This window comes from Urocitellus parryii, chromosome 5 (assembly GCF_045843805.1).
Source record: "Urocitellus parryii isolate mUroPar1 chromosome 5, mUroPar1.hap1, whole genome shotgun sequence".
NCBI classification, from domain to species: Eukaryota; Metazoa; Chordata; class Mammalia; order Rodentia; family Sciuridae; genus Urocitellus; species Urocitellus parryii.
This window is the reverse complement of record NC_135535.1, coordinates 91,823,408-91,841,300: the sequence shown is the minus strand read 5'-3', so window position 1 is coordinate 91,841,300 and position 17,893 is coordinate 91,823,408. Positions and strand designations below refer to the sequence as shown.

The following is a 17,893-nucleotide window of genomic DNA, read 5'->3' as shown; positions in this document are numbered from 1 at the left end:
TACTGCTTTCCAAATTGGCTGCACCAATTTGCAGTCCCACCAGCAATGAACAAGAGTGCCCTTTTCCCCGCATCCTCTCCAGCACTTATTGTTGTTTGACTTCCTAATGGCTGCCAGTCTTACTGGAGTGAGATGGTATCTTAGGGTAGTTTTGATTTGCATTTCTCTGACTGCTAGCGATGGTGAGCATTTTTTCATGTACTTGTTGATTGATTGTATGTCCTCCTCTGAGAAGTGTCTGTTCAGGTCCTTGGCCCATTTATTGATTGGGTTATTTGTTATCTTATTGTCTAATTTTTTGAGTTCTTTGTATATTCTGGTTATTAGGGCTCTATCTGAAGTGTGTGGAGTAAAGATTTGTTCCCAGGATGTAGGCTCCCTGTTTATCTCTCTTATTGTTTCTTTTGCTGAGAAAAAACTTTTTAGTTTGAGTAAGTCCCATTTGTTGATTCTATTTGTTAACTCTAGCGCTATGGGTGTCCTAGCGTGTAGATCATAACCAACTTTTTCTTCTATCAGATGCCATGTCTCTGATTTAATATCAAGCTCCTTGATCCATTTTGAGTTAACTTTTGTGCACGGCGAGAGATAGGGATTCAGATTCATTTTGGTGCAAATGGATTTCCAGTTTTCCCAGCACCATTTGTTGAAGATGCTATCCTTCCTCCATTGCATGCTTTTAGCCCCTTTATCAAAAATAAGATAGTTGTAGTTTTGTGGATTGGTTACTGTGTCCTCTATTCTGTACCATTGGTCCACCCGCCTGTTTTGGTACCAGTACCATGCTGTTTTTGTTACTATTGCTCTGTAGTATAGCTTGAAGTCTGGTATCGCTATACCGCCTGATTCACACTTCCTGCTTAGTATTGTTTTTGCTATTCTGGGTCTTTTATTATTCCATATGAATTTCATGATTCTTTTATCGATTTCTACAAGATATGCTGTTGGGATTTTGATTGGCATTGCATTGAACTTATATAGGACTTTTGGTAATATCGCCATTTTGATGATGTTAGTTCTGCCTATCCATGAGCAGGGTATATTTTTCCATCTTCTAAGGTCTTCTTCTATGTCTTTCTTTAGGGTTCTGTAATTTTCATTGTATAAATCTTTCACCTCTTTTGTTAGGTTGATTCCCAAGTATTTTATTTTTTGGGGGGATATTGTGAATGGAGTAGTTGTCCTCATTTCCGTTTCAGAGGATTTGTTGCTGATATACAGGAATGCCTTTGATTTATGCGTGTTGATCTTATATCCTGCCACTTTGCTGAATTCATTTATTAGCTCTAATAGCTTCTTTGTAGACCCTTTTGGGTCTGCTAGGTATAGAATCATATCATCTGCAAATAGTGATAATTTAAGTTCTTCTTTTCCTATTTTTATGCCTTTAATTTCTTTTGTCTGCCTAATTGCTCTGGCCAGTGTTTCGAGGACTATGTTGAACAGAAGTGGTGAGAGAGGGCATCCCTGTCTTGTACCAGATCTTAGAGGGAATGCCTTCAATTTTTCTCCATTCAGAATGATGCTGGCCTGTGGCTTATCATAGATTGCTTTTACAATGTTGAGGTATGATCCAGTTATCCCTAATTTTTCTAGAGTTTTGAACATAAAGGGATGCTGTACTTTGTCGAAAGCTTTTTCTGCATCTATCGAGATGATCATATGGTTCTTATTTTTAAGTCTATTGATGTGGTGGATAACATTTATTGATTTCCGTATATTGAACCAACCTTGCATACCAGGGATGAATCCTACTTGATCATGGTGTATAATTTTTTTGATATGTATTTGAATCCGATTCGCCAGAATTTTATTGAGGATTTTTGCATCAAGGTTCATTAGAGATATTGGTCTGTAGTTTTCTTTCTTTGAAGTGTCTTTGTCTGGTTTCGGAATCAGGGTGATGTTGGCCTCGTAGAACGAATTTGGAAGTTCTCCCTCTTTTTCTATTTCCTGAAATAGCTTGAAAAGTATTGGTGTTAGTTCCTCTTTAAAGGTTTTGTAAAACTCTGCTGTATACCCATCCGGTCCTGGGCTTTTCTTAGTTGGTAGTCTTTTGATGGTTTCTTCTATTTCCTCTATTGTTATTGGTCTGTTTAGGTTGTCTATATCCTCCTGGCTCAATCTGGGCAGATCATAAGACTCAAGGCATTTATCTATGCCTTCACTATCTTCTATTTTATTGGAGTATAAGGATTCAAAGTAATTTCTGATTATCTTCTGTATTTCTGAAGTGTCTGTTGTGATATTGCCTTTTTCATCCTGTATGCTAGTAATTTGGGTTCTCTCTCTTCTTCTCTTCGTTAGCATGGCTAAGGGTCTGTCAATTTTATTTATTTTTTCAAAGAACCAGCTTTTAGTTTTGTCAATTTTTTCAATTGTTTCTTTTGTTTCAATTTCATTAATTTCAGCTCTGATTTTAATTATTTCTTGCCTACTACTTCTTTTGCTGTTGTTTTGCTCTTCTTTTTCTAGGATTTTGAGATGAAGTATGAGATCATTTATTTGTTGGTTTTTTCTTTTTTTGAGGAATGAACTCCAAGCAATGAATTTTCCTCTTAGAACTGCTTTCAATGTGTCCCATAGATTCCAATATGTTGTGTCTGTGTTTTCATTTAACTCTAGGAATTTTTTTAATTTCCTCCTTGATGTCTTCTAAAACCCATTGATCACTCAGCAACCTATTGTTCATTCTCCAGGTGATGCTTGATTTTTCCTTTCTTCTTTTATCATTGATTTTCAGTTTCATTCCATTATGATCAGACAAGATGCATGGTATTATCTCTACCTCTTTGTATTGTCTAAGAGTTGCCCTGTGACATAGTATATGGTCTATTTTTGAGAAGGTTCCATGTGCTGCTGAGAAAAAAGTGTAACTATTTGATGTTGGGTGGTATAGTCTATATATGTCAATTAAGTCTAGGTTGTTAATTGTGTTGTTGAGTTCTATAGTTTCCTTATTTAACTTTTGTTTGGAAGATCTGTCCAGTGGTGAGAGAGGTGTGTTGAAGTCTCCCATGATTATTGTATGGTGGTCTATTAGACTCTTGAACTTGAGAAGAGTTTGCTTGATGAACACAGCTGCACCATTGTTTGGGGCATATATATTTATGATTGTTATGTCTTGTTGGTGTATGGTTCCCTTGAGCAGTATGAAGTGTCCTTCTTTGTCCCTTTTGATTAGCTTTGGCTTGAAATCTATTTTATTAGATATGAGTATGGACACTCCTGCTTGTTTCTGCGGTCCATATGAGTGATATGATTTTTCCCAACCTTTCACCTTCAGTCTATGTATATCTTTTCCTATCAAATGCGTCTCCTGTAGACAGCATATTGTTGGGTCTTGTTTTTTGATCCATTCTACTAGCCTGTGTCTCTTAATTGGTGAGTTTAAGCCATTAACATTTAGGGTTATTATTGAGATATGGTTTGTTCTTCTATCCATGTTTGTTTATTGATGTTACTAAACCTGATTTGTTATCCTCTTTGACTACTTTCCCCCCTTTACTGTCCTACCTCCCATTGTTGGTTTTCAATGTTATTTTCCATTTCCTCTTCCTGTAATGTTTTGCCAAGGATTTTTTGAAGAGATGGTTTTCTAGCTGCGAATTCTTTTAACTTTTGTTTATCGTGGAAGGTTTTAATTTCATCTTCTAACCTGAAGCTTAATTTCGCCGGATACAGGATTCTTGGTTGGAATCCATTTTCTTTAAGCGTTTGAAATATGTTATTCCAGGATCTTCTAGCTTTTAGAGTCTGTGTTGAGAGATCAGCTGTTATTCTGATTGGTTTACCCCTAAATGTAATCTGCTTCCTTTCCCTTGTAGCTTTTAAAATTCTCTCCTTATTCTGTATGTTGGACATCTTCATTATAATGTGTCTAGGTGTGGATCTCTTATGATTTTGCACAATCGGCGTCCTGTAGGCTTCTAGGATTTGGGATTCTGTCACATTCTTCATGTCTGGGAAGTTTTCTTGTATTATTTCACTGAATAGATTGCTTAATCCTTTGGTTTGGAGCTCTGTGCCTTCCTGTATCCCAATGACTCTTAAGTTTGGTCTTTTGATATTATCCCATAGCTCTTGAATGTTCTGCTCATGGTTTCTTAGTAGACTTGCTGAGCTATCTATGTTCTTTTCAAGTTGAAATACTCTGTCTTCATTGTCTGATGTTCTATCTTCTAAGTGATCCACTCTGCTGGTAGTATTCTCAATTGAGTTTTTAAGTTGGTTTATTGTTTCCTGCATTTCTAGTATTTCTATTTGTTTGTTTTTTATTACCTCTATCTCCCTGTGAAATTGATCTTTTACTTCCTGGATTTGTTTGTCAATGTGATCTTTCATTGTCTGATTTTGCTGTCTCATGTCTTCCTTGAGACTCCAGATCATCTGAAGCATGTATGTCCTGAGCTCTCTATCTGACATTCCATCTGTTGCAGCTATTACCTCTTCTAAAGTTGAGTTGACCTGCATTGCCTGTGGTCCTTTCTTTCCTTGTCGTTTCATACTGCTGGCGTTTCTTTCTGCTTGGTGAAATTGTTGTGTCTTTGATATTTTCCCCCTCTATTTATTTATATTGCTCTTGTATAGTTGAAAAATCACCCTTGCAGGGCAGGTAGTGGCTGTGATCCTCCTCCAATTAGTGTGATCCGTCTACCATGCTGGCAGGCCCTAGGTCTGCTTTGCTGGTCGGTCAAAGGTCCACCTACCCAGCAGGCGCCAGGGGCACCTGTGTCACTCCATAGGTTGCTGGGCCTAACCTCCCGATGGGTTGCAGGTTGGCCTAGCTTGCAGGCACTGGGGGAGGGGCCGGTTCCGCCCCTCAGCAGGCTTTGGGCCCGCTCTGCTGGTGTTCACAGTCCCCCTCCTACCTGCAGACACTGGGGGAGGGGACGGGCCTAGCCCTCAGCCGTCCGCCGGACCTGTCCTTGTGGGTCCGGTCTGCGTTCCCCGCCGGCGCGTGTAGCTGCTGTCCCTTGGCTGGTTGCTGGTCCTGACCCGCCCGCCCGTGGCTTGCAGGTTCCCCTCGCTTGCAGGCACTGGGGGAGGGGCCGGTTCCGCCCCTCAGCAGGCTTTGGGCCCGCTCTGCTGGTGTACACAGTCCCCCGCCTACCTGCAGACACTGGGGGAGGGGACGGGCCTAGCCCTCAGCCGTCCGCCGGACCTGTCCTAGTGGGTCCGGTCCGAGTTCCCCGCCGGCGCGTGTAGCTGCTGTCACTTGGCTGGTTGCTGGTCCTGACCCAGAGAAAATTTTTTAAATGTAAAAAAGATGCAATGCTTTAAAATTTAAATATCTCCAAATGCTTTGAGTTTTAAATATCTTCAAACAAAAAGGGTCAAACCCAACAAATAATAATCATATTAACTATATTAGTTTGTGTTTTTAAATTAAGCCCAGTGAATTCTACTTGTTTTATATTTCAACTTCTATTTATGTTAATAGTATACATAAAATAAGCAACGTCTTCCTCTGTTTCACCCACTTGAATATAATTATTCATGTTTTGTACAGTACAGTTTCATTCTGGACTGTGGAAACAGATGGGGAACAGCCTTCAATGTGGTAAAACTTGCGTTAGAATTAAATTAGCTTAAGTTTTCAAATACCACTTGGTTTTTACAACTTACATTGTTTAATATTTTATTATATAATTGGTGACTTGATTATTTTTTTCTTTCAGCCTGATAAAATGTAATCAGAATCAGGAAATTCAGATTCAGTGACATTCAATGAAAATATACCTATGATATCTGAAAAAATCAAAAAAAATTAATGTCAACCAAAAAAGTGGTTTCAAATATTTGGAAGACCCCAGAATTAAACATTCAAAAACATATACTTCAAAAGAAATGGGGCTGGTGATGTGGCTCAAGCGGTAACGCGCTCGCCTGGCATGCACGGGGCACAGGGTTCGATCCTCAGCACCACATACAAATAAAATATAGATGTGGTGTCCACCAAAAACTGAAAAATAAATATTTTTTTAAAAAGAAATGAATGCTTTTATTTCAGCATGAAGGGTACCTAACTGATCCTGCTAACCTAAGTAACTAGAACACAAACAAAATACACATGAGACTGCTGTTCTCAGAAAGGACTGAACAGACAGGATTTAAGAGTGAGCCTCAAAATTCAAGTGGCTATTAGCCTGGAGGCATAGAATCCAAAAAAGCAATTGTGGTCCTTCTGAGTTAGGAAAAGAGGAAGTGTAGAAGGAAGAACCAGAGAAAGAGAAAGAAGCCAGGAAGGGAGGGATGGAGGGAGGGAAAAAGAAAGGAAAGTAAAGGAAAAAGAAGGATCATATCAGAGGTTGATGATGCTGAGGCTTCAGAGCACAGCATGGGAAGAAGCAGGATAGCAGATTAGGAGCTACAGACATCTGTACTGAAGTTCCACTTAGATATTTATTGAGTCCCAAGCAACTCATGATTAAGTAGATTTCCAAGGCCCACAGGGAGATGTGCAATAAATGTAGACTTGAGAGGTTGCATGATACTTGGAAACTGAGAAATTCCAACTAATAAGAAAGGAGAAAGCTCACAAAACATCCCAGACATTCAACAAACAAATCAGAAAGATGGATTTTAGGAATAAGTCTATACTAGCCCTAGAATAAGAACTAGTAGTCCCATTCTAATAGTTGCTTAAAAAAAAAAGATTCAACTAGATCAGACTGATTTGTCAGTAAATAATATGCCTACTAAAAAAATTGAAAATCACTCAACACCCAAAGGATAGCAGAATGCTAACTGTCAATAATGTAGCGTTCCAAATGCCTCACCATGCAATTGTTAATAGAAAATTAGGAAATGCCTAGCATAAATCAATAGTTAGGAAAATATTAGGAAGAATCAGGAAAATATAACTCTAGCCTTCAATAGGGTTGTAGTTAGTGAAAATAAATCCAGTTTTAAGTTAATAAACAGTAATTTCAATACAACTATATGAAGATACTTATATTTTAAAAAAACATGAGTGGAAAACTGAAGAGTCTTTATAAAGAAATGAAAATTAAAGAATTAAAAAATATTTTTTAAAAATCACTAGATGGGCTTCATGGATTGCATAATGTAGCCAAAAATGAATTGTGAGTTTGAAGCAGGGCAAGAGAAATTATCCATGCTGATAAAAAATTTAAAAAAAAAACTACAACTGAAATTCATAATAGAGCCTTGTAACCTACAAGAAAGTGCCAACAATACAGCATAAGAATGTAGAGAAATAAGAAAGGATAGTAACATTGAGGAAAAAAAGTTTGCAAAATTTTATAAATTTGTTTTTAAAATTAACCCATAGCTATAAGTAATCAAAGCAATAATGAAAATAAGAACAAATTTGAGAGTTCATATGTGTGGTTAATGTAGTGTAAATTTATAGCAATTAAGAGAACTGTGGTGTTGGCTTAAGGATGGTCAAGCCAATCAAGGGAATAGAATACAATGTAGAATAGAGTCCAAGTTCCCACTTTTATGTTCAAACTTTTTACAAAGCCACCAAAGAAATAAATGCAAAAAAATATTTTCAGCAAGTGAATATTCTTATGGGACAAAATAAATAAATAAATTTGATGCCTACCCCATACGAGATGAATATTTTCCTAGACATGAAATCTAAAACTATAAAGTTTTCAGAAGAAAACAGGAGAATGGATGTTAGCATAGGCAAAATTTTCTAAGAAAAAAAAAAGAGAAAGCAATAACTATTTTAAAATTATAAATTGGACTAAGTAAAATTTGAAACTATTTCTCAAAAGGCACCATGATTCAAGTGGCTATTAGCCTAGAGGCATTGAATGAATAGGCAAGCCATGTTCTGAGAAAAACATCTGCAAAACATCCATGAGACAAAAGTTTATATCCAGTGTATACGAAGAAATGATGCTAAGGAATCCAAATAATCCAACCAAAATGTTGTTAAAAGACAAACAGACATTCCAAAAGTAAAGGCATAAAAAATAGTAGATGAAAATTTTCCTGGATATTAGGTTAAGTAAAAAATACACCCATTACAATGAATAGTATTAAAAAAAAAAACAAAATAAGAGTTGGCAAGAATGTGGAGTAATTGAAACTATTATACACTGAGCATAAGAATGTAAAATTTTACATCAATGCTACTAAGGTTGAGAAACTATTCTAGAGTGAAAATATCTAAGGTCATATCCTGACTCTTTTTTTTTACTGTGATTTAAAGCATGTCACTTTTGCAATGCCAGCCACATAATAAATATATAATAATTGTTAAGCATTAAAAAAAGAATGTAAAATTTTACAAGCACTTTGGAAAATAGTTTACAGATTTCTCAAAAGGTAAACAAAATACCTGACCAAAAACACAGACTTTTGTCTCCTAGGAGAAATGAAAAATAACATCCATAAAAGAATTTGCATGCAATGTTCATACCACTTTTATACAAAATACTGCAAAAAATGCAACAACCCAAGTATCCATCAAAAAGTAGAATTAATAAGCAAGGTTTAGTGTATTCATCCAAAAAGAATATTTATTAATTAAAAAGAATGGGCTATTGACACACTCAACATATGGAAAATTTCAAACATGCTATTTGGGTGAAAGAATCCATAAATCAGGAACATGCATTCTCTGATTCCATTATGGAGTTCTAAAAGACTAAAATTAATCTAGAGTGAAAGAACTCATAACAGTGCTTGCCCTCTGGTGACTTAAAAATAACTGTTAAGTATCTTGATAAGAATGTGTTTGGTACAGAGCATATGCACTGGTCAAAAACTTTTGAACTGAATTTAAGTATTTCCTTTTATGTAAATTATGCCTCAGTAAAAAATAAAAAAAGAAAGAAAGAAATAGCATTGTTCAGTATTAAAGAAAAACTGAATTTAATCAGAGTACTCTATGTGGTAGTAATTTTATTACTGATTTTTCCCATAGGCCTTCTGGTGGGAAGAAAGTAACATAGCATAGGAAAGGGACCTAAACATACCTGAAAAATCATCTCTCCTCCAAATATTCCATCTGACAGATGATGATGAATGCAGAGGAAATTGTAGGGAAATACTGACCTTTAATATTAAGTATTTTTCATTGCCCTGCTTGGGAGTTAGTTGATTCAGGCTGAGCAGCAGTATCAGATGGAAGGGTGGGTTCAAAGGTTGGCATTGGCACACAAGGGCTGCTGTCCTCCAATTGACCTGTGGTTCTGAATGCCTCTGCTGGAGAGTGAGCAGAGCAAGATGAACTGTCAGAAACTCAGTGGCCCTCCCCTCCTCCTAAACTGAGGTCTCTGCTTTAGGCCTCTCTCCAGGGGGAAATACTTGAGCACTTGAGAAACTGGCATCATCCTTCAGCATTTCCACTCCAAACTTCCAGTGAACTTTGAATATTTAAAGCCAGAATCCAGAGATGAATTGAGATCTTTGTTTTAGAAGTTAACAGCAGAAAGATTTCTGAACTCTGATGAAGAGTGCTCTGAGATGCAGGAATTTCTTCTTTAAAATATGCCATTTCTTCACAGGCCCACTTGTCTAAGTTGATTTGTCAAGAAAGTCAGAAAGTAAACAGTTGATTACCTCTGTTGTGAAAAGAATATGTTTCAAGATTCAAATGAATATAGTTCTGCCCTAAAAGGGACAGAGATTTTGCCAACTAAAATGACATATTTTAAAAAGTGACAAGGATAAAAGGGAAGAAAAACACATGTGAATTTTTTGAACTAAAGGTTTATTTTTTTTTCAACATAAAATACAGTTAGTGGGAAATAAGCTGATGGAGTAAAGTATCAAACTATTGCAACAAGACAAAGATCTGGTTTTCCAAAATAAACCAAAACACTATCCAAAGCAGTACAGAGAGGTTTCCATTGTGCATTTTCAGTAACATTTGTTAGTGTAGCAAAGCCCAGAAAAGTTAATTTCTAATCTGTTCTTTCAGACTCTCTGAAGAAAAGAAAAGATACCTATGGTTTTATCGCTTCTACTGCAATAATGAAAACTGCTCCCTTCCTTTGGTCCTGGGTAGTGCCCCTGGATGGGATGAAAGGACTGTTTCAGACATGCATACCATCTTGAGAAGATGGACATTTTCCCATCCTTTGGAAGCACTTGGACTTTTGACTTCCGGGTAAGAATTGCATAATGAGCATGATATTGCTGGTTTAGAAGAACTTCTTTGAAGAGAAAAAAATATATAAAATCACATAATTAATTCAACAGCTATTCTACTTGTTTCAGATTCAAATAGTTATGGATATTAATTCTGGATAAATATGTTATGCATATAAATTTCAAACAAAGCTAAGCTATAATTGTGCCTGACACTAAGTTTAAAGTATCTTTAATGGGCATAGCTTCTTAAATGAAGAGTCTAGATGCTCTTAAAGAAATAACAAAAAATTAAATAGGGAAAAATAATACTTCCAACTTCTCTCATAAAATTTCCTTAAAATTAATGTTACATATTTTACAATTTTAAACATGAAAAGTGTGGCAAAATGCCCTGCTTAGAGTTGGTGCACAGTAAATATGATGATGATGATGATGATGGTAGTGGTGATGATAATGATGATAAATGAAAAAAAAAATCAACCCCTTTGCATGTTCTCTGAATCTTCCCACTGAACAAAATGCATATAGCCTGGGGAGAGGGGTTGATGACGTTGTCCTGCTAGGGAGAAGTATGTGGGAGCAGGTGTGGGAGCTGGCTGTGGAGCAGGAGAAGCAGCCCTTCCTTGGAGTACAGGGATATTGAAGACCATCTTGATAGCATCAGCTCACTGATGCCCAGATGGTCTGTAATCCCTAGAGTAGGACCAGAATTGGGACTCCCTGCTCTGCCCTGAATCTGCTCTTAAGACCCAGAGAACCGGAAGTGTGAGAGTGACACAAAGGACTTTCAGGATGACTTATTTAGGATTATTTACAAATAAAAGTTCCTAAAACTCACAGGGTGAGACAGAGGGAGAAAGAAGTTTTATCAAATAGCTTGTAACATTTTCTAACTTCTTTCCAATCATCCAGCCCAAATTTTACTATTATCTTATGAAGACATTATTTTATCTGAAGATTTTATTAATTTTATGGTTTGTTCCACTAATTCTTATGTGTTTAGATACTTACTTCTTTCTTTGCATGCACAGAAATATATGTAGAGGATATAAATACACACACATATATATTACATATGTATATTGTGTATTTATTGTGTACATATATTAATATGTGCATATTTATATAGAATATAATATCTTATATGTTGTCATATATATATGTCTTATTTGAAATATATAAGTCTTCTTCTGTGTACCCTTGCCTGGCATAGCCATGTACAGTTGATCACTTCTGACTAGTACAGTGCTTTATTATGACTTGCACTTTATTATAGAGTGTTTACCTGAAACATGTAAAGTGTTCATATTTTCATTCACTTTGCAGCTACTGGAGACAAGGCACATCATCTTAATGTTTCTGTTTCCCAAGGATTTAATAATACCTGGGACTTATTAATTGCTCACTATTGAAAAAAATGCTTTCTAAAACACATTACAATTATTTTAGTGTTTTAATTATTAGTTATTTGAGGGAATTATGTATTTTCTTTATTTACCACATTGCCTGATACAATTGAGGGAATCAATGAAATAATGGTGTGATAAGAAAAGCAATTAACTATGGATTGGTTTCATTGGGATCATTCACAGTTCATCATGGTACTGTTTAAAGATTCTTTTGAATAAAAGTAAGTTCTCATTGACACCTCAGTCCTAAGTTTTAACCTCTTTTTCTGCTTTACATAGAAAAAAATAGCCCAAATCTGCAAAGTTATTTTGCTAAATTCTAGTTGCTTTTTTTCTGAAGAAAAACTTAAAATATTAGCAAAATTATTATTTTGCCATTCCTAATTGGTTATCTAATAGAAAACTTGTTCAAAATATGACTGTAATAATTGAGAGAATAAGAGGAAATATTGGTAAATCATATATCAAATAAAGGAATTTTATTTACAATACATAAATATTATAAAAACTCAACAAAAATAGGTAAATGACTTACTTTTAAAATGAGCAAAGCATCTGATAGGCATTTTTGAGAAAATAAATATTCAATAAACATATGAAACAATGCTCAACATCATGAACTCTAGGGAAATACAAATGAAAACCACAAGAGATACTAATTTCCACTCATTAGGATTGACTATAGTCAAAAAAAGACAAAAATAAAGTGTTGGTTACAATATGGAGGAATTATAAATCTCATATTTCAATGGTCTAAATATAAACTGGGTGCAGCCACAGTGGAAAACAGTGTGGCTGTTCCTTAAATGATAAACGAGGAGTGACCATATGACCTAATAATTCCACTTTTAAGTATATACTCAAGATAAATAAAAACTATGCCCATTCAAGAAAATAGAAGCAGAAACAACCTAATTGTCCATCAACACATGAATAGATAAATAAAAGGGGGTCTCTCCATATAATGTAATATTAATCAATAATAAAAATGAATATTAATATATGTATGCTACAACATGGATGAATATTGAAAACAGTATGCTCCATGAAAGAAGCCAGATATGAGAGACCACACATTAACTGACTTCATTTATATGAAATGTGCAGAACAGGCAAATCTATAGAGACAAAAAGTACATTAGTGGTAACATGGGACCAACTAGAGCAAGTTGGAGGAAAAAGGGAAATGACTGAAAATGAGTATAAGGTTACTTTTTGTAGTTACTATTGTGCACAAACCTGAGAATGTGCTAAAAAGAAAAAAAAATTTTGTATTATACACTTCAAACAAGGTAAATTGTATGGTATTTGAATCAAGTCTCCATAAAGCTGCTTAAAATTTTCAGTGACTTTTAAACTAAAAACTATGAACTTCTGTAATATCTTAAAAGAATAATTTTCTAATGGAGCAACTTTCTAAAGTTTCTTAAGTGACAACTTTTAAAAAAATTATCTTATTAAGATACACCTTAGTCTATATTATCTGAAGGTATTTTAATGCCAACTAATATTTTTTGTAAAGTTCATGGAATATTCCTTATGAAAAATTTTATAGTATGAATATTTAAATACAACTTGGTTTATTTACTTACATTTTATAAAAGAGGATTAACTGGATGGACTTCAATATTCTCTGATTGCTGATAACTAAGCACAAATGCTGCTTCTCTACCTAAACAGATCCTGAAAATCTATTTGACTTAATATTTGAAGTATACAGGTCAGCTTTTTACTTAGTGTTCCTTAGTACCATCTCATTTTAATGCCCAAAATAACTCTATAAAGTAAAAACCATTATTATTGCTCTACATCCTATGTATTGAATATTCCAATTCTACATTGGCTTGCAGGTTAAATTGCCCCAGTGGTGGTAGTGCTAACACTCAAGTCCAGGGATTCATGAACACAGATCTTGTGATCTTATCCACTATGATTTACAGCCCTCCTGAATAAACTTCATAGGTTATTTACATACTAAATATATTAACTATACTAAAGCAGCTTTTTAAATTGTAAAGAATAATGGCCGTCATGTTCAGATGTTTCTACTTCACTCTAATTTCTTTTTCTTCGAATAATCAGATTTTAATAATTAGAGAGTACAGGGACAGTTTCCAAATTGGAGAACTGTTTATTAAACCTCAGTCAGGGAACTTCATTAAATCTTGATTTATTTGCACACTGGAAAGTTCTTTATCATGCACAAAATAAGGTCACTGAAAAGGTTGGAGTATTTCCATTGTACTCATCCTGTGACTCCCACTCTCAGTTTAACTGAACTATTAAAAAACTTGAGGACAAGCTGTTTCCAGAAATGAACCTTTCAACTCCTCTAAATTCAAAAGCTGACTTTTCTGAGAACAAACAGTATGTGCTTGTTAAATGAGTTGTCAGAGTGAGTTCTTCAGAATTCTATATTTTTTCCTCCTTTGAATAGTCTGTTTTTTAAGTGGTTTAACCTCTTAAGAACTGGTGTGCTCCATTTTGTGCTTGAGGAAATATTAATAACACTATTTACTTAATTCTTCCTGAAGATTCACCCCCAACTTTTAGTTTATTTTTAGCAAAGGACATGACAATATATAATTTACCTAGAGTGGACCATAGGGTCTTAAGACTTCCACTCTGAGTGCCAACAGATTGCTCACTGGGTACTGATACTTCCATTAGAGAAGGTGGAGCTGTCAATAATAGAGACCCAGGGCTAAGGTCTGTGGTTCTTGGCAGATGATTGCTATTTTCCTGAACTCTGATGCACAGGCACAACTATTCAACTGCTAATAGCAAGTAGAAATTACCCAAGGAATTAAAAGTCAGTTCAAGGAAAGTGTTCATTTAAAAATAGCAACTCTGAATTGGCATCAGAGGATTACATCAGGAGCTTAAATAAAGTTTGACAATGTACCAGAACTTGCCATCCCATATGATGTAAAATTATTGTTTTGCAGAAAGAAAAGCAATATTTAACAGGCAGTGCCTTAACTTTCAAAATCAATTTCTTTGGGAAAATGTTTCACGCGCAAAAAGTAAATAAATAAATAAAATGTTTGCACCAAACTGCAGCATCATTTATTTTAGAGATAAATTTATAGGAAAGTCATTCTTGACTAGCATTGTAAGCAGGAAGAACAGAATATGCAATAGTGAAACAGTTAAAACTTACACATTTGGCTGGATAATTGATGGGTGATGGTGTATCTTTTCCATTTATTTATTGAGCAAAAAAAAAATGCATGGAGAAATTGGTATGTACTGAATCAAAGAGAATTGCCCTAGTGACAGTCTGAAAAGAAAAACATGCATTTTATAGGGAGAGATTGAAGCTGAAGGTTACTCTACATGTGTTGTGTATTATAATTAAAGTAAGTAGCAAGTGTTGTATGAGGCCCAAAAAGAGAGAAGCAACTTCTTTCAGAGAAAATAAAGAAATCATCACACGGAAATTGAATTCCAACTTGAAATATTCATAGAACTTTTCTGAAGGAAGACTAGTATGTGCATGGTTATGGAGGATCAGAGAATAGTGAATAATTTAATATAATAGAATTGCGTGGGATACAAAGTTAAAGAAGGGAGTTTGATTTAGATTGTTTTGGGCCTGTTGAACCAGGTAAGAAACCTGGGTTTCTTATAGAAGACCAAGGAGTGGTGTTAAAAATAAGAGTCATATAAACAGTTTTATATTATTCAGGGAAAATTGTGATATCAGTGTGAGGGATGGATTATAAAAAGGAGGTGAGAGCAAGGATACTAGACAGTTATCAGGTGTTTGAATAATTTGTTTGAAAAATAGTCTTGGTTTGGATTAAGCATATGTAGAGATCTACATAGCAGATTTGAGAGACATTTCTGAGGAAAATAAGAGACAAAAAAGATGATTAGCTTCCTGATTTGAGTAAATGATGGAAAAATTATACCATTAACCAAGACAAGAATTTTAGAAGGAACAGTAAATTTGGGTAGTGAAAGTTGAGGTTTATTTTAGATGTGTTGCATTTTTTAAAGCCTTCAGATGGGACACCTGGAGAACTTGCCAAGTACACAGTTGGATAAACAGATCTGAAGCTTAGCAGAAAAATCAAACCCTGAAAAACAATCTGGGATTTATTGGCTGTAAGGCAGTAATTGTAGCCATAGAAGTAGAAGATGTAAAACAGGACCATGTAGATATGCAGAAAGGGGCCAAATACATTTTAAGAGTAGTACAAAGCAAGAAGTGATACAGGAAAAAATGACCAAGAAGGTGGAGGACACACAGAAAAGGTTCATAGTTTGGCATACATGAAAAAGATTCTCCAAGGCTTTAGAGAAGTATGAAATAGAACTAGATCTAAAAACAGATCAATGGATTTGGAAATGGAGTGATTATTGATGATATTAGTGAGAGCAGTTTTTAAATTCTAAATTGATAAATAATAATTGCATGATTTTGTAGAATAAATGTGATCTTTATATATATATACATATATATGTATATATATACATATATACAATGTGTATATATTGTATATATGTATACATATATTTATTGTAGAAAGATTAAATCAAACTAATGTGTATAAATGCCACATTTTTTTTTATCCATTCATCTATTGAAGGGCATCTAGGCTGGTTCCACAGTCTAGCTATTGTGAATTGTGCTACTATAAACATTGATGTGGCTGTGACCCTGTCGTATGCTCTTTTTAGGTCTTTTGGGTACAGTCTGAGAAGGGGAATAGCTGGGTCAAATGGTGGTTCCATTCCCAGCTTTCCAAGGAATCTCCATACTGCTTTCCAAATTGGCTGTGTTATACAGAATACATGTATGATGTTGTGAGGAGAAAAAAATAATGTGTCACATTAGATTGGGTAGAGAGATGTGATGGGAGGGGAGGGGAGGGGAAGGGAGGCTAGGAAGGGCAGCAGAATAAAATAGACATTATTATTGCTGTATGTATATGGGTGACTCTATGACCAATGTGATTCTGCAACCTGTGCAATCAGAAAATAAGAAATTATACCCTATTTGATTCAAATGTACGAATCGTCAAGATCATTGTACTGTCATGTATAACTAATAAAAAATTTTAAAAAAAATCAAACTAATGAACATATCCAGCTTATCACTTTTGTGGTGAAAATGTTAAAAATCTACTCTTTTGTGCAATTTTGAAATAGACTGTGAACGTCATGTAGGACTTTTCCAGTCTTTGTGCCCTTTGAGACTCTGTGCCCTTTGATCAGCATCTCCCCGTTTTTCATTCCTTCTTCCACTAGCCCTCTGATACTCTTCCTTTCTATTTTCTGTTTCTATGGAATAATTTTGAATCCTACATGTAAGTGATCTCAAAAGTTGTCTTTCTGTACCTGGTTTTTCTCACTTATTACAATATCAACCAAGAATATATGGTTTTGAAAATGTCAGTATTTTATTTTTTTTAAAGCTCTTTAGTATTCCATTGTACATATATGCCACATTTTTTTATCTATTCATTGGTGGACATTTAGATTGCTTCCATAATTTGACTATCATGAAAAATGTTGAAATGAACATGGAGTACAGATTTTTTTTTCTACGTTCCAACTTTAATTCCTTTGACTATATATCCAGAAGTGATATTTCTGGATTATATTTTAATACTGAAGGTATATTCCAAACTTCCAGTTCCAAAGAGGAATGGGAGAGAAATAAATGATGCCTCTTGAAATAGAATTGAAGGTCTGGAATTTGTATGCCTGTTTAAATGAATAAAAAAAAAAGATTTCCAAACATATTTACAGACTGAGAGGAAGGATGCATGAAGAGAAAATCAGAAATTGGAAGGATAGGTCAAGTGGCAAAACATGATAGTCCCTATAGCCAAATGCCTAGAACAAAACTACAATTGGAAATTCTATCCAAAGAAAAGAAGAGCAAAAGTTATTCTTTTAGATGGGTGGGAAGGAAAAAATGCATTCAATTATAGATAAGTGTACATACGGAAGAGAAACTGTGGAAATGTCAGTATTCTCTATCAAGGAACAGTTGTGGTAATACATTGAAAATGAGGAAAGTAGGATTGCATAAACCCAAATATATGTATTGTGCCTTTGTACACTTTGGGGGAGATTCTTGATGGCTTCTAAATTTCATGATTGACAACATTTGCTTTGAAATTAGACATATCTGGTTTTTCCACTAAATACCTTTTTGGAGAAGTTTCTTTATCGATAAAATAGGATATAATAGCATTTTTACCTTCCAAGGTTGCTGTCTGAAATAAATAAGATTAAGTACTTATAAGAATATTCAAGAAACGCTTCCTTATCATCTTTCTCCTCTTTATAATTACATTTTTAAGAGAGTTTAAATTTTTCAGATTCTTTCATTTCTACCTTATAAGTTTCATGGGAGTATTTCATTTCTATTAAGTGTAAAC

General features: G+C 34.8%; 1 protein-coding gene across 3 annotated transcripts in view; it reads left to right on the top strand.

The window, feature by feature from the left end:
• The window catches only part of Pik3c2g (phosphatidylinositol-4-phosphate 3-kinase catalytic subunit type 2 gamma), a 332,111-nt gene that overhangs the window by 111,324 nt on the left and 202,894 nt on the right, over window positions 1–17,893 (top strand). For all 3 annotated transcript variants that reach the window (XM_026391946.2, XM_026391945.2, XM_026391944.2), the window contains one exon: window positions 9,911–10,099. In XM_026391946.2, the coding sequence (XP_026247731.2) occupies window positions 9,911–10,099 (189 nt within the window). The remainder of the gene's footprint in view (window positions 1–9,910; window positions 10,100–17,893) is intronic.